We start from the raw sequence: 17,184 nt of genomic DNA on the forward strand, positions 1-17,184 counted from the left end.
CTTTGAACTTCAACCCTTAGACCTCAGCCCTGAATATGGACATGAGCCACTGGCATCCAGTCAGCCATGTACATTTGATCTTCATTTGCCAGACCATTTCCATTACCATGTCTACTTTACCCCAGCACTCACTCTGCCTCCTCTTAGACCTCAGTCACTGAAGGAGGATTGTACTCTTTCCCCATGCCACCAGCCTTCTAACAACAGCAGACACACCAACAGTTAAACTTTTATATTTACAATATTGTCTTCATCTTTTGCCAGGTTTAAAAATGTGTACAGAGCCGCAAAGGATGGGGATAAGGACATGGGATTGTTCTGGAGGGGCTAGGCATTGGAGTCCGTGGCTGTATCTTGGGGTCCCCCAGTCCCCCTCCATGCCTCACTGGGGGTATCTGCCTACAGGGCTCAGAGCCCAGGTCGCTAGCATTTGGAGGGCATGGTTGTTCAAAGAGGAACTAGACCGGGTAGAGGGAAGGGCCAGAAAAGAATTTTTCCATGAGTGGAAGTGGGAGAAAAGGACAGTTGAGGCAAAGTTGTGGGACTCAAGGCCAGAGTCTGTGGATCTGGGTGTCAGTGAAAGACAGCATTCTACTCCGACTCAAGTCTGGCACTAGCATTACATAGGAAGCCACACAGCACATGAGGATTCATTTGCTCCCTGGCTTCCATTGCAAACCCTTCCTGACTTCCTCTTTCCACAGAGGACCAAACCTCCAGGAAGTTGCTTTTCATTGCTTTCAAATTCTTCTTGCTGATATCTGCAACAAACCCTGTCCTCACAGCCCCTCCATCTGCTCCTTAGTGCAGGTGGCCTCATTCTCCAACCAACCTGTCTGGGAAACCTTTTTTTCCTGGTCCTTTCCTCTCCTCCACCCATTGCTCCTTTCCTTCAGCCCTGCTGTCAGGGAGGGTAGGCTGGTTAAAGGATGGAAGGAGAGAGGGTTGATCTGACCCTGAGATGGGGGACAGCTTTAAAGAGGGAAACAGGGATGGAGGAGAATGGGGAGCAACTAGGTAAGAAGACACAGGCGCGGGGAGGGGGGAACCTTCTTAGCTGCCACATGCCCCTGCCCTGTGTTCTATCTGCCTTGCCCTAAGACTGGGGAGATCCTTGGCACATGTTGAGGGTTTTCCCTCCCCCAAACATATCTATTCAGTTTGGCACAGATGAGCAATGATCTGAAGACTAAGGAAAAGTCTGTCCTCTGGCCCCATGAGGGCTTTGGTAAAACATGCATGGCCTCTGTGGGTGGCATGTGCCATGCCCCCCTCTTTTCCTACCCTGTGCCCTCCAATCCAGCATCTCAGAATTTGTTCATCCCTTCCACCCCATACCCCCAGCTCTGTCAACTTGAAGCTTGTTCCCACTTGCTGTGTGAGTAGGAATTGAGTGCTGGGCTGGAGGCACGAGAGGGGGTGGTAAGGGGGACGCAGGGAAGTGCTGGGGAGAGAGGGACCCTCTGCCTGGGAAACACACATCCACATGCAACATGTTCCCACTCAGTGAAATGTGTCCTGGACCATGGGGAAATGTTTCCGGGCAGCACCGGGATGTACAGATCTCCGTCCTTTCCCTGGCAGGAAATCTGTATCTGTTGTCTGTGGAAGGCCAGGGTCTCCCAGGGAGAACGTGCTTCATCTGACTTGTGCCGTGGGGGAGAAACATGCTTTTTCAGGAGTGGCTGGGGGCGGGGGTGGGGTGGGGGGGAGAGTGGGAGTTGGGGGAGGGGCTGTGATTTCCTTGCTGCCTCCCAGACACCACCTTGTGTTGTTTGGCGGCCAAGGGTCACTTTGTGTGATCACATCACTTCCAGGGTCGGGGGTGGGGGGGGGTGGGGAGGGGACAGGAGGAGGAGGAATGGGAAGAAGGCATGAGGGAATAGGATTCTGGGGTACAAATCCCCACAGAAATTCTTCGAGAGGGCCAACATGTGTCCAGGGTGGCAAAACCAAACCGAAACACCTCACCCTGCACATGGGAAAACACCACCCCCCCATGAGGAAAGCATGCCTCCACATGGGAAAACACTTCCCTATTCCCACAGACTGAAGACTGGTATCCCAATAGAGGGCAAAAAACAGCCCCCAGGGGTTCAAAGGTCCAGGTCCAGAGAATGGGCCTCTCTGCATGGGGGGAAAAACAAAAACAAAAAAACAAGCATCCCAGTGAGGAATCCAATGTCCACCTTCACGCTGATCGATGATGTGGGACAACTCCACAGGAGACACGCCCGATGCCATGTCCTCCTCCCTGCCTTGGAGTGGCCTGGGCAGGGGAGGGTAGGGGAGGGGAGGAGGGCCTCCCCAAGCCGCCCCCTATACCCGAGTGGTGGAGTGGGGGTGGGGTAGCGTGTTGTTGTGGCTGGTAGCGGCGGGGGGAGGTGGAGGGAAGGGCCCAAAGGGATGGAGAGAAGGGGGGGGTGGTGGCGGTGGTGGCCCCAGGCCACTGGGCAGCAGGGTCAGGGCCCCCGGGGCCAAGAGAGGCACATCGTCTGGTGCTCGGCGCAGGGCCAGGGTGTAGTCGGGTGGGCAGGCAGGGCGTAGGGCCTCAACAGGGTCCACCCCAACGCCGCCACCCCGCTTCAGCTGCAGTGAAACCAGCTCCTCTTCCGGGGGCAGCTCACGGCCAGCAGCGGGAAGCAGGGGGCCCCCACCGGGCATGCCTGACCCGGAGCCTCCGGGCGGGCTGAGCCGCCGGCACCGTAGCTCCTGCCGCCGGTCCCGCTTGTAGTAGAGGGCAGCAAAGGCCAGGATGTTGAGGAAGAGGAGGGAGGCACCCACCGCCACGGTGACACTTAGCTCCGTGGAGTAGTCTCGAGAATCCCCAGGGAAGCGGTCGTAGGCCCTTGGGCCTGGCTCAGGCTCAGGCTCAGGTGGCAGGGTGGCAGGCGGTGGGGGCCGACGTGTGCCTGGGGCACCAGGAAGCGGGGGAGGCGGCCAGCGCGTGGCATAGGGAGGCAGGCGCGTGGTGGTGGTGAAGAGCTCCGTGTGCAGGTTGTGCAGGTGGGGCACCAGCTCGAGCCAGAAGGCTACCTTGTTGGCACGGTAGTTGTCCCGCACACGAGGCTTCAGGCCGATGTGTAGGTACTGCTTCTCCTTGCTGTTGAACTTGCTCCATACCACCTCCTCGAAGCGGTTGGGCTTGGTGTGGATGAACTTGGTGTCCTGGGGCACCGGCTGGTTGGGGTCACTGTAGGTACAGGAGAGCAAAAAGAGGAATGTGAGGGTGAGGCTCCAGAGGAAGGTTGGTAGTAGAGGGGAAGGAATGGACAGAGAGGCAGAGAGATGGGGAAATAGGGAGAAAGTCAGTTACACAGAAGATCTGAAGATCCCCAGTTCAAAGTCAGTCAGACTCTTATCTCCAATTGAGCACCAGAAACCAAGAAGTAGAGTGTGTGGCTCAAGCAGCAGAGTGCTAGCTTTAAGAAAGAAAGGAAAGGTTGGCCTGGAGTTTGGCCTAGTGGTAGAGTGCTTGCCTCGCATGCACCAAGACCTGGGTTCCATCCCTCTGTACCACATACATAGAAAGAAGCCGGAAGTGGTGCTGTGGCTCAAGTGGTAGAGCTCTAGCCTTGAGAAAGCCCAAGGACAGTGCTCAGGCCCTGAGCTCAAGCCCAGGACTGGAAAAAAAGAAAAAGAAAAAAAAAAAAAAGAAGGAAAGGAAAAGAAAATGAAGAAAGGGAGGGAGGAGGAAGGGATAGATAGAGAAAAGAGAGAGAGAAGAAAACCAGCTACAGGAAAGTCATAGAGGCAGAAAAATAGACAAGGATATGAAAAGACAAAAGAGATTTCCAGAGGCAAGGCTGGAGAGACAAAGAGGGAGGAAGACAAACAGCCAGAGAAAACCAGAGATGAGGACAGAGACAGATACCTAGTGAGACAGAAGCTGAGACTGAGAAAGAGGCACAGAGAGAGAAAGACACATGAAAGACAGCCAGCAACAGATAGCTCACAGCCAGCTACCAGAGGTGGCCAAAAGTAAGCAGATCAGAGAGGAGAGGGAAGAGGTGGCAGTGAGCTTCAGGCACAGAGACAGTCCTTGGAAACAGATCAGAGTGGTCAGACGAGGCCAGAGCACTGGTGGGAGGTGGGAGTCAGTGGGGTAAGGAAGCAAGAGAAGAAGCAGAGCTAGACACCAAGCCAAAGCCACCAAGGGAGCCCAGCCACAGAAAGGACAGGGACCTCTGCTCAAGTTCCAACCTCAGGCCTGGTATAGAGAAGATGTTCAGTGGTATTGGTTGGTCTCCACAACCAAGGATGGTGAGGGTACTTGAACCTGCAGGGGTGCCCCCCCAGACCCTCTGGCCCTCACCCAGTCTTGGCGAAGTTGGTCCAGTAGGTCATGACCACTGCGCTGAGCATGACATCATTCTTGGAGAAGTTGCAGGGGAAGAGGTCGGTGGCGCCCACCATGGGCACCCCAAACACATAGGGCAGCTCATCTCCATGAGCCGCGTCTGCCCACTCTGGCCGGCCCTCGGCCTGGCAGTGGTGATAGAAGGTGTAAAAGTAGACAGGGGATTGGTAGTCAGCATGTAGCTTGGCGGTGGCCACGGCTGGGGCCACCCATTGGTGGTCGGTAAAAAGTGCCAGCAGAGTCTTCCGTCGCATCTCGCCATTGTCCCGGTCCGCCCAGTCTGTGTACATGAACTTGATGGTCTCCCGAAGCACATCCTTGCCCTCTGGGTAACCATATAAATTGTCCACAAAGTTGGAGACCGTAAAGTCGAAAGCACTGGCGGACACACCATCTTCACTCTCTGCCGAATCCTCCACGAACTTGAGGCCCTCTCCCTGGTTGACACCAATGAGCATGTCGTAGTTGAGGAATTCTCCCTGCTGCATGAGGATCTCAGGGTCATCAGGGACCACGTCGCCATCCACCACGGGCCCAAAGGCAATATGGTAGCTGGGGAGAAGGGGAAGGCTCTCAGTACCTGCTCACTGGCCTCCTCTGAGCCCAAGGGTTCACTAAGCCCATATGTAGGCCCTCTGCCTGAAAGACCCTTCTCCCCTACTTGAAAACCTCCTAGAGACCCAGGCACTAGTAGTTCATGCCTATAATTCTAGCTACTCAGGAGACTGAGATCGGAGGATCATAGTTTGAAGCCAGCCTAAGCAGGAAAGTTCATGAGACTCATCTCCAATTAGCCACCAGAAAACTGGAAGTGGTACTGTGGCTCAAAAGTGGTAAGAGTACTAGCTTTGAGGAAAAAAGCTCCGATACGGCAAATGCTCAGGCCCTGAGCCCCATGACTGACCAAACAAACAAACAAAATCCCCCCAAATCTCCAGGAGTCCTTCAAGGCACCTGTCCTTCCTGAAAATCTTCCTGAAGCATTTCGTGGTACCCTGGGCTTATGTGGCCACCTCTACTGAAGGAAGGCTGCTAGAAGAAGGCCACCCGATGGGCCTGAAGCCCACATCTCTTTGCCCATGGAATGCCTGTGGTCACCTTTCACCTTAGCCTCCTTAGAAACAGGAAGGAGAGTGAAGGCTTAAACCCAGGCCGCTCCCACCCCCATACCGGGCCGGCTGAACATCCTGGTCCACCAGTTCCCGGGATGGCTTCCGGCGCAGACATTCCACAGCTTCAGTGCTATCCTCTCGGTCACAGCCCACCTTGGCTGCCAGCAGCCGTGTGTATTTGAGCGGCTGGTAGTTGACAGACCAGCTGGAAATGGCAGTGCCACTCTGGGCAATGGCCTTCTGGAACAGCCCTGGTGGGACAGGCAGATAAGGGGCTAGGTTATGAGTATCAGCCAAAAGGGGAAGGACTTGGTAGGGTCAGGGCTGTGAGAAGAGTGGGACTGGCTAGAAAGGCTGCAGTACCTTCCGAGTGGTGGGAGAGGATCAGCAAGTTGACACAGGAGGCCCCTGCCCCAGATCCAAAGATGGTGATGCGCTCAGGGTCACCCCCAAAGTGGGCAATGTTTTCACTGAGCCAGCGCAGAGCCTGGATCTGGTCCAGGAGCCCATAGTTGCCTTTTGCAGCCTGGTCCCCAGTGCTGAGAAAACCTGGGGATACAAAAAGAAGGGGCTCCCTGGAGGCGTCAACAGTACCCTTGCACCCTTTCTGGGTCCCTTAGTCCAGCCTAAAACCCATTCCACTGAGTTTAGTAAAGCTGCACCCCAGGCTGTATATAGAGGCCCTTGGAATCATTTGGACCGGCCTGGCCAAAGGAACCCCAGGCAGGACTTGAAGTTCAATAAATCTAAGTCCAGGAGTGTTGTTATACATATCCAAATGGTTCTTGGTAAAGTTCCCCACCCCTGAAGAAACCCTTCCCACAGGCCTGCCTCCTAGGCTCTTCCCCCTCCCCCTCCCCCTGCAAAGATGGCCACCCACCCTCACCTAGCACCCCAAGGCGGTAGTTGAGCGTGGCTACGATGACATTGCCATAGGCAGCCAGGACTGAGCCATCAAACATGTTTCCAGTGCCCTCCATGTAGGAGCCGCCATGTAGGAACAGCATCACAGGCTTCTTCCCAGAGTCCCGGATATCTGCGTAAGGAGAGGGTGGCAGGTAGGCCAGGAGATTGGGGATAAGGACACACAGTCAAGACCAGAAGCCACATACCAGAGCTCTCAGGCCTACTGAAGACCAGCCAGGAGCTCAGAGGACTTGTCACTCCCATCCCTGGGGGGGGCAAGACCGGATTCCCCTTCCTCCCTCCCTCCCCAACTATCCCTGGAGGGAGGTCCCTCCTAAACCTCACCAGCATGGACCCCAAGTACATCACTAGATGCTGGGCCGACCTCCCAAGCAGCCCAACCGAGGCCAGGATGGGAGGCAGCTCTCCTTAGGGTGCCTGCTGGAGCCCAGGACCCCTCCACACACACACACACACAGTAAATCTCCCTCCTGGTCCTAGCAAGAGGGCACTGAGGCTGAAGGTGCTGGGAGGGTCCTGGCATTTCCTCAGACTCATGCTTGGGCCCTGACTCTACATGGCACCCTGGTCTGTGGGTGAGGGGTGTCAAATCCTAGGGTCCCTAGGGGCCTGGTCTCTTCCCCGCCCTAATTCCTTTCTAGGTCACCTCCCTAGTTACCATGGCAACCCCCAGTCTAATTACTGTGGCAGGAGGAGGCAGGGTGGGAAAGAGCCTGCCTAATGAAGTCAGGGTGGAGCTCTGAATCTTAGACAGCCCCCCTCCATATACTGGCCTGAGCTCTGGATCTAACACCGGATCACTCCCCTGCTCACCCCTTCCCCAAGGATCCTTTAATAACTGCCACACATAGTAGGCCCACATACTGTTCTCAGGATTGGATAGGGACTGAGGGGCGACAAATTCCCAAAGAGGGTGGGAGTCTCAGAGAGTCTGCCAGGACCCCCAAGGTTATAGTTTTGCATCCACTGGAACTCGTGATTCAGCCACAGCATCAGGGCTGGACCACCTGGGCTTTCTTTAACACCTGCCACCTCTGACTCACCTAGGTGCTCCAACAGGAGCTATGTTTGGACCCAGCTTAGCCGGTCCTCAGCACCTGGGCCACTTCCCTCATCCCTCCTTCAAGCCAGAAGGCCAGCCAGTGGATTCCTAGGACATTGCCCTAGACCCTTCCCACCTAGTTTCTGCCTCTGTCTTTTGGGGCCTAAAGTAGTCTCCTGCTCCCAAGTGGCCAATCCCAAATGTGTCACCCCCAAATCCTCTTTGTTCCTGACTTCCCAGCATTTGCCAGCGGGAATCTCTCTTTCCCTCCAAAGCCCTGAGCTAAAATGTCTTTGGTTTCTCACCCTCCTCCCACCACCCCTCTCCCAGTGTGGGGGAGGGGAGTCAGAAAGGGAAGGTTCCAGGAAGAGGGGCTGGGGCAACAAGAATTCAAAACCAACAACAAAAAAACAAGATCAAGAAAGAAGAAAGAAAGAAAGAAAAAACAAAAAACAAAAAAACAACAACCAAAAAGCAAGAAGCTCTGGGGCAGATTTCAACAAGAAAAGAAAAAAGAAAAAATAAAAAGCTCCATGTTGGAAAAAAAAAAAAGAAAAAAATTCTTTGCATTTTTTTTTCAAAATTTTGAGGTGAAACTTCAAGATATTGGGCCCTGTTTTAAAAAATTTCCAAATGTTTTGATTTGATTCAAATGTTCGCATTTTCTACCTGACTGGCGTTTTGATTTCTGATGTTTCAATTGTGTCATCAATTTGCCAACTTTAATCATTTTTTTTTCCAAATAGTACTGTTTCTCCAAATTAATTTTTTTTCTAAATGGTACATTTCATGTTTCAAAACAGTCCAAATTTATTTCAAATTTGAAATATTTTAGTCAATTTCTTCTGATATTCCAATTTCCACCATATGTTCACCATAGTTTTCTTGCAGGTTTGCTAATGGGTCCAACATTGTTCAAATTTCGTTTGAAGTTTTCGTACTTCTTTTTTTCCAATTAAAATTTTTTCTTTTTTTTTTTCTTCTCTTTTAGTTAGGAGAACAACTGAGGGGCCTTGGGGGCTTTGGGGCATTTAGTTAGGGGCAGGGCCATAAATTCCTCTTATAAGCAACCACATGCAGCAGCGGGATTTTTAAATCTACCTGTGTCTGGCGGATTGAGCGTCGCCTCCTCACGTTTTTTTGTGAGCGGACCTAAGACCGGGAACACAAAACAGAGAAAAAAGGACAATTTTGTGGGGAAAGATGGGGGGTCAGGGGAGGTGGTGGATGGGGAGGGGAGGAGAGAAAGCAGAAAAGGGGAGGGTGGGGAGAGGCAGAAAAAATAAGCCAAAAAAAGCAAAATTTGTTCGCAAGAAAAAGAAACCAAGAAAAGAGAAAAACGTTTCTATAACCCAGTTTTGTTCCCCTCCCCAGAAAAAGTCATGCCCCAAAGAAAAGGTGGGTTTTTGTGGGGTTTTTGTTTGTTTGTTTTTGAGGGTAAGATGCCTGAGCGGTCTGAGGCCTGTCTTAAGACATATGGACTCTTGGCTGGAAAGAATTTGGTTTATTGTGTATTTGCTAGTTGCTGGAAATGAAAAGGTGTTAGCGGGGTGGGGGGTGGGAGGAGAGGGGCCCTGGAGACCAAGGCTGGCTTGCCACCCAGGCCACTTCCCAAAGGGACAGGCAAGTGCTGCCTGCTGCCCCACCCAGGCTGTAGAGAGAGGCTAGGCAGAAAAAGGACTGCTTCCCTCTAGAAGGCTCTGGAGGGCACTGGGCAGAATGGGGTTGGGGGTAACTTCCCCCAGCCCCACTGCTCACAGGCCCCAGAAGCCCTCTGCTCCTCACTGAAAGGTTGAGTAGGTCAGCTACGGCTGCCCACCTACCCAGCCTTGCCTGCTGGCATTTCCCTTTCATCCATACTCACAGGCCTGGCTTATCACCCCACCCCCCCAGAATGGGCAAAGCAGGGAAAGGGGTCATCAGGTCTTGCCCTCCACTCCAACTTATCCCCCCCACACTCCCTCCAACCTCACCCCTTACCCAGGCCTCCTTTTCTCCCCCCACCATAATGGTAAACTTCTCACCAAATTTACCCACCCCCTCCCCAACTCCACTGTCAAAGAAACCTCCGCCCCTCTTGATGGGGGTTCATTCTGCAGCTGAGCCCTGGGCCAGTGTGATACATGGTGTGTGTGCACACATTGGAAAAGGTATTGAGAGGGACAGCATGTCCAGTGGAAAGGCTCCCCTTTGGACTCAGAGATTGGCACCAGGTTTCTTTCAGTTCAGGGAAGAGCTGGAACCCAAAGACATCAGGGGAGGTCTCCAGGCTGAAGGCTTCATGAAGGCATGGGCCTTGCCAGCAAGGCCCAGGCTAGCTCTGAAAGATTTCCCTGACAAGGATGGCCCTTATAAGGACCAGTTGGGAATAGACTCTTTGTGAGATGATGTAGATGGGGATGAAGTCTGCAGGATGTATGCAGGCTTGAGAGAATATGGTGTGTGTGTGTGTGTGTGTGTGTGTGTGTGTGTGTGTGTGTGTGTGTGAAAACCTCTTCCTCCCAGAGCAGGTGTGAAGAGTCAGTGAGATCACCTAAATCAGGCCCCAGGCAGGTCTGCAAAATGCAATGGTTAAAAATACAGAAGGTGTGGAGGGAAGCAGGGGACAGGCAACTTGTATGGAGGTGTTAGGAGGGGACAGACAATTTGAATAGGTGTTGGGATGGACAGTTCAGTGGGGAGAAGTGTTGGTGGTTCACCTGTCCATAAGAGCCTTTGTAAAAGTATTGGGACATAGTCTAAAAAAGTGGAGTTGAGATGAGAGTGTGGGTAGGGTACTGGGAAGAACTCATAGCTGGGAGGGTTCTGTGATAGGTGGCCTATGAGAGGGTAGAAGGGAGCTTGGAGTGGAGAGCTCTTTTGCAGGGGGTGAGAGAGTGAAGGAAAAGGGGAGGATAAATGGGAGATTAGGGTGCTTAAAGTCAGTGGTTTATGTCTATAATCCTATCTATTTAGGAAGCTGAGATCTTTGAAACCAGCCTAGGTAGAAAAGTCTGTGAAACTCTTATCTCCAATAAATTACTAAAAAGGTGGATGGAGGTGGAGCAGTGACTCAAGCAGTAGAGTGCAAGCCTTGAACCACAACAAAAAAGTCTGGGATAGCACCTAGGCTCTGAGTTTCAAAGCCCTAGGACCAAGGTGAGCACACACAAATTCAATTGTGGGAGGCAGGTGTGGGAGGGGCCCAGGGTGTGTGGTTTGCATGGGAGACAGATGTGGGAGGGGCCCAGGGTGGGTGGTCTGCATGGAGGCAGGTGTGGGAGGGGCGAGGATGTGTGGTTTGCATGGAGACAGATGTGGGAGGGGCCCAGTGTGGGTGGTCTGCATGGGAGGCAGATGTGGGAGGGGCCCAGGTGTGTGGTCTGCATTGAGGCAGGTGTGGGAGGGGCCCAGGATGTGTGGTTTACATGGAGGCAGGTGTGGGAGGGGCCCAGGGTGTGTGGTCTGCATGGAGGCAGGTGTGGGAGGGGCCCAGGATGTGTGGTTTACATGGAGGCAGGTGTGGGAGGGGCCCAGGGTGTGTGGTCTGCATGGAGGCACGTGTGGGAGGGGCCCAGGGTGTGTGGTCTGCATGGGAGGCAGATGTGGGAGGGGCCCAGGTGTGTGGTCTGCATGGAGGCAGGTGTGGGAGGGGCCCAGGGTGTGTGGTCTGCATGGAGGCAGGTGTGGGAGGGGCCCAGGGTGTGTGGTCTACATGGAGGCAGGTGTGGGAGGGGCCCAGGATGTGTGGTTTACATGGAGGCAGGTGTGGGAGGGGCCCAGGGTGTGTGGTCTGCATGGAGGCACGTGTGGGAGGGGCCCAGGGTGTGTGGTCTGCATGGGAGGCAGATGTGGGAGGGGCCCAGGTGTGTGGTCTGCATGGAGGCAGGTGTGGGAGGGGCCCAGGGTGTGTGGTCTGCATGGGAGGGGCTCAGGGTGTGTGGTTTGAATGGAAGCAGGTGAGGGAGGTGGCCAGGGTGTGTGGTTTGAATGGAGGCAGGTGTGGGATGTGGTCAAGGTGTGTGGTCTGCTTGGGATGTAGATATACTTGAAGAATTTATCTGTCAAAAAGGTATGCAGTCTCTGCCTGAAATACAGTACAAATGATCTCCAGGTAGCCTCTGGGGTGACTGATGTGTGGAAAGGAGTGGTGTTGGGTACTGCATAGTGCACATTCAGGATTATGAAGGTATGGGGGTGAGTTGGTGTTACTGGGGTGTATGAAATATATTTAGGGTCTGTGTGAGTGATGGAATACCTACCATTTCAGGAAGTCCAGAGCATGGGTACTCTGAAGGTGTTCAGAATTGTGACTTGTGAGGTGTCAGAGCACACGGTTGGTGTACTGTACACGGCTGGGAACATGATCTGTGTTCAGTAGTGGAGACTCTATTCTACTGTGTGAACTTGAGTTTTGGGTCCATATGTAAGGTTGTTGGAGACAGCCTGAAAGGAGGGTGCAGCAGTGGACTGGCTCTGTGGAGTGTCAGCACGCTTTGGTAATGGTAAAATGGTGTATCAGAAGGTAATGTGGGGGCTGCTTATGAAGAAGGTTTTGGGGGTGGTTAGAATCTGTTGTAGATAGCTGAAAGGTGTTCTGATTAATCTTACTCTGTAGGTTGGTGGGTAGAGAACTATCTGGAGGCGTGAGCTGGAGCTTTAGAGAAGTCCTGTAGTAGCCAGGAGTTCATTAACAAGAACAGTAGCTCAGAGCCCCAGGGAGATGTTCTGCGAGGGATGGGCAGGGTGTGCTGGGAGTGGAGGAGCCAGTGGCAAGGAGTTTCTCTGACCCTTCAGGGCGGAATCTCTGTATAGGAGATAGAAATCTCAGCCAGCCTGTTAATCCTAGCCACTCAGGAGGCTGAGACCTGAGGATTTCAGTTTGAAGCCAGCTGAGCAGGAAAGTCTGTGAGACTCTCATCTCAATGAACCACCAGAAAACCAAACGTGGCACTGTGGCTCAATGTGGTAGAGCACTAGCCTTGAGCCAGAAAGCTCAGGGACAGCACCCAGGCCTGACCGATGAAAAAACAAAAAAAAAAACCCTCTTATACAGAGATAGAAAAGGAAGGAGGGAATGAATACCATCAACAAAGGCATTCAGCTTAGTTCAGGGGCTCTGCCCCGGCCCCCAGAGGATGGCCTGATGTCTGCTTAGCTAGCTCAGGAATGTGGCTACAGTGGGTGAGTATGTCCAACTCAAGTTTAGAAGGGAGAGCTGGGGCAAGGCTGGAGCGGGCATAGGGCAGGCGATGGAACCACCATCAGAACACCCAGAGATGTGAGGGGCTGGCTGCGTGCTTCCGTGGAAAGAGGGCGAGTGGGCCTAGTGCCTGCTTACCCTTACCATAGTCTCCAGGGCACAAGGACCTGGCGAGGATGGCTGTCTGAGCGGCTCCTTTGGCTGCCTGGCAAGCGCCCTTACCGTCCTCGGAGGAAGTGCGGAGACTGCAGGGGCTTTCTGCTCCCCCCAGGCCGGCCCGGGGCGGGGCGCCGGTGCAGCGCCCGAGGGTGTGCGTGCGCGCGTGTGGGCGGTGTCCACGGGGGCCCCGGCCTCGTGCCCGCGCCCTTACCGTCCTCGGTGGGCACGTAGAGGTTGAGGTACAGGCAGTCCTCGCTCTGGTTCTGGACATAGGTAGCGGCCGCCTCCAAGTTGTCGGTGAACCACACAGGTAGCATGATGGCCGGGAGGGCCCCGTGGAGGTTCTGCGGGCAGGCGGGCGGCAGGGTGGTGGCGTTGCGCACGCCGGGCCACGAGGCCGGCGCCTCAGGCGGCTGGAAGCGGCGGGCACCCAGGGGCGGCGTGGCGTAGGGCACGCCCAGGAACTGCACGACGGGGCCCAGGATCTCGTTGTTGAGCTCGCGCCGCACTCCGCGCACTCGCCCGTAGGCCGTGTTCACCACCGGGAAGCGCTCCTCCCCGAGGCTGCCCAGCCCCGGGCCCGGGCCGCCGGGGGCGCCGCCGCCGGGACCCCCTCCCCCCCGTTGAGCCCCAGCCAGCCCCACCAGACACAGCGCCAGGAGCCACATGCTGATCGGGGACCCCCCCCTCCCTCCCCGGGACCCCCCCCCTCGGAGAGAGAGAGAAGGGGGGGGAGAGGGAGGGAGGCCCCCCTCGCCCCAGGAGGGAGGAGGGGGCGGGGAACAGGAAGGAGGAGGGGGGCTGGTGGGGACCTAGGTTAGACTGGACGGGGAACAGGTCTGTTCCTCTCCATGGAGGGGGCAAGGGGTGGGGAAAGGGAAGGAGGCCCGAGATGGTGCAGGCAGGCCCGACCTGCGGGAGGCAGAGTGCCGAAGGGCAGGGTGTGCAAGAGACAGACAGACAGGACGGACGGATACAGAAAGGTAGGAGAAGGGAAGGGAAGTTGGATGGGACGGACAGTAAGGGGTGGGGAAAACAGAAGAGACAAGTGGTTAGTGACTTGGATTTCAGACCAAGTGGTTCCGTTCTTCCACTCCTCCCTCCCTCCCCCAGTGCCTCCCCCCTGCCACCTCCCCCCCCAACAGAGACCCAGGTTGGTTGAGGAATGGGAGTGGGATGTAGCAAATACCAAGACAGGAGAGAGGTGAGCACCCTAAGCCTAATGCTACCCTTGCTAATTTATTTGTAACTATTTACTTATTTATTTATTTTTGTGGTGTGCTGGGGGATCAAACCCAGGGCCTTGGGTATGCTAGCATTCCCAGCTTCTTTATCCCTGACAAAGCTAGGCTCTCCCCAGGGGCACAAGAGTCCCCACCTCCTTGGGAGAGGGAATGAGATAGACAAGGAAGAGAAAAATAAAAATACCAAGTCATTAATTAGCAGGAAGTGGCGGGTTTGTTTATACGTGTTAATTACTCCTGAGCTGTAATTTCATGGTGCTGAACCCCCACCCCAGGCCAGACTGGGGCCTTTCTTTGGACTGTACTAATCCAGCACCTTCTCTTCCCTTCAACATACCATTCCCTAAGGATTTGTGCAACCTGGGACCCCCTTCCTCCTCAGGCCTTTCTATTTCCTTCCTCGGAAGTTGGGGTGCTTACAGGCAGGAGTTAGAGTAGGGAGGGGATGCCGAAGGGGCAAATCCGGGGACAGATGCGTGATCCTGCAGCCGGTTGCTGGGCGACGGGATGCTGCCCTGCAATGTTACCTCGGCAACGGGCTGCAGCTTTAACCCTGGAAAGGGGGGGGGGCGTCTAGAGAAAAAGGGGAAAGGGCTGTGTTGGTTGTGGGGTCCACTTAGGGCATGAGGGAAAGGGCAGAGGCATAAGGCAGAATGCTTGAATTTCCCCAATCTTAGCACAGAGGAAGAAGTATATATGTAGATGAAAGGGGAACCTAGGGGTACAGAGAACCATTAAAAAAAAAAACCTCTACCTTTCACCTCCCCACCACCCCGTTCTTAACTAATCATAGCCCCAAGCTCTAGTGACCAGACCTTTAGCTGGGGAAAAGGGCTCAAATAAGGCAGCAAATGAGCCTACTAAGTACCCCCTCCCACTCCACAGGCTTGAACCCCCAACACCTCTTCTTTGCATAGCATTTTGACCTAGGTACTGGGGGCATCCTTAAGCTTTCTTCTTAATCCAGCCCATCCCATCCATTCACTCCCCCCTTCCCCTTGCCAGCTCTGCCACCTTTGCTGCTCTGAAGCCTGGGTAGCTCAGGGCAGCAGGGGCAGGACAGGGAAGAGATCAGACAAAAGGGGCAGACACCCAGGCCATTTCAACAAGCCCCCACTGCCCCCCCTCCCCAAAACCAGCCGCCAGAGCTGTTTGCTGACACGGGGTTTTCAGAGCCAGGCGCCAGCCCGCGGGTGGCTCTCTGCAGGTGTCAATTTATTCCAGAGATGAGGACACAGGAATCCTCACCACTCACACCCAACCATGCCCTCCCCCTCTTTAGGTCTGGTTAAGCTGCTTTGGTCTTCCATCACCTAGGTGGGGTGAGCTGGGTTTACTCCCCTAGGATTTCCACTTCTTATATCAGGCTGGGCTCAGCCACCTTGCTTCCCCCCCCCATCAACTGGGCCTGCTTGCCACCCCTCTTCTTTAGGGTACTTTGGGCCCCTGGCCTCCTCTCCTCTGGCCAGCTTTCTCCCCCGTATTCCCTCCCCCTGGAGGCCCCCTTCCCTCTCACTGTATCCCCCCCATCTTTCTCTTCTCCATAGCTCCCTCAGAGCATCTTTCCTTGGCTTTTTCCGGCTTGCTCCAGCTCTTGCCTTCAGTCTCTCGCTCTTTAGTCTTTTTCATTTCACTCTTGTACATCTCTCTCCTTGGTGCTCCTCATCTTTTTCTCCTCCAAATACCTTCCCCAGTTTCTCTCTCTCTCTCTCTCTCTCTCTCTCTCTCTCTCTCTCTCTCTCTCTCTCTCTCTCTCTCTCTCTCTCTCTCTCCCTCTCTCCCTCCCTCTCTCTCCCTCTCTCTCCCTCTCTCTCCCCCCTGTCTTTCCATGTCTCTGTCTCCCCCATTTTCTCTCCCCATCTCTGCCACATCTTCCTCCCCCTCCTTCTCCCCATCCTTCTGCCGCCTTGCTCTCTCCATTCCAGTCCAGGCCTGACTCCTCAGTCGGGGAGAGTTGAGGGATGGGGGCTCAGGCCGCAGCCCCCCCTCCTTCCCGCAGTGGGGAAAATGGCTTGGCTGGGAAGGGGAGGAGGAGGGGGAGGGGGAGATGGGAACACACGGGGTCTGTGGGCCCATTCAAAGGATCATTCATGGACTGGAGAGAGGCAGAGACAAAGAGACCAAGACGCAGAGACACGGCGAGAGCATCCCTAGGCGGAGACACGCAGACAGAGCAGGCTCGGGGAAACCGGGCGCAGGGAGGAAGACGGGGAGGGAGACCCCAGTGGACCGCCACACAACCCCCCTCCCCAGCCTGACTTAGCTCCTACCTGGCTCAGCCCTGGGGCCGTGGTGCCTCCATCCAGGGCTCCGAGTAGGGGGCGGACGGGCTTCGGGAGGGGGGCGACGGCCTCTGAGCCCCCGCGGCCCCGCAGGCCCAGCCCCCGCCCGCAGCGCCTCACCCGGCGGGGGAGGGGGATCGCCCCAGCCCCGGGGGGGCGGGGCCGGGATCCAGTCGATCCCCGGGAAAAGAGAGCCTAGGGTATGAGGTCAGGGGGAGCCCGAGAACAGGGAACCCCGCAGTGGGGACAGCAGAGCCAGGAGGGGGCAACGAGACAGTACTGGGCAGGAGATCCAGTGGCTCTTGTGCCGGCTTCGAGGGACCAGAAGGCGGTCCAGGCGGATGATCCTAAGGGATCGGGTGCTGGAGGAGGAGTCCACGGCAATCCCCAGGGGCCCGGGGCCTCGGAGCGCAGGATCCGCGGTGTAGGGGCAAGGATCCAGCCGGAATCCTCGGGGAGGGGGAGGGATCTAGTCGATCCCGAGGGCGGGCGGGAGGGGGAGGTCCAAGGAGCCAGAGGAGGGCGGGAGCGGTGTCCAGAGCCACAAGGCAGAGGTCGGCGCTGCTCCTAGGAGGAAGGCGGGGGTGGGGGGGAGGCTTCTGGGGACGCTCAGCATCCAGGAGGCCCGGACTCCTGGTTCTGCGCGCCAGGGCCCGCCCGCCCCGCGTCCATCCCAGCTAGAGAGTGATGATCCGCCGGCGGAGCAGCCGCAGCAGCCCCGCGCGTCACCGCGCGGCCGCCTCCCCCGCCCCCCGCCGAGAGAGCGGCGCACACCCCTCGTTCGCACCCGCCTGCCCGCCCGCCCTCCGGAGTGTGGGGGGACTGGAGACGGTGAAGGGGGCGGGAGTGGACAGACGGACGGATGGACGTGGCTGG

At 55.6% G+C, this 17,184-nt stretch overlaps 1 protein-coding gene across 2 annotated transcripts; it reads right to left on the bottom strand.

Moving 5' to 3' along the window:
- Window positions 1-217: 217 nt before the first annotated feature.
- On the bottom strand, window positions 218-16,962 carry Nlgn2 (neuroligin 2). 2 transcript variants are annotated; one of them, XM_090349684.1, is made up of 8 exons: window positions 16,297-16,961; window positions 12,994-13,694; window positions 8,543-8,593; window positions 6,359-6,508; window positions 5,836-6,021; window positions 5,531-5,723; window positions 4,316-4,912; window positions 218-3,193 (listed from the first exon to the last, which is right to left on the bottom strand). In XM_090349684.1, the coding sequence occupies exons 2-8, from the start codon at window positions 13,448-13,450 to the stop codon at window positions 2,320-2,322; spliced, it is 2,508 nt and encodes an 835-aa protein (XP_090205810.1). In that variant the 5' UTR covers window positions 13,451-13,694; window positions 16,297-16,961; the 3' UTR covers window positions 218-2,319. The 2 variants fall into 2 exon arrangements, with proteins under 2 accessions (XP_090205810.1, XP_090205811.1); XM_090349685.1 differs by lacking the exon at window positions 8,543-8,593 and having other exon boundaries at window positions 16,297-16,962.
- Window positions 16,963-17,184: the final 222 nt, after the last annotated feature.

The sequence above is a fragment of the Megascapheus bottae genome, chromosome 17 (genome assembly GCF_031878675.1).
Source record: "Megascapheus bottae isolate mThoBot1 chromosome 17, mThoBot2.hap1, whole genome shotgun sequence".
Classification (NCBI taxonomy): Eukaryota; Metazoa; Chordata; class Mammalia; order Rodentia; family Geomyidae; genus Megascapheus; species Megascapheus bottae.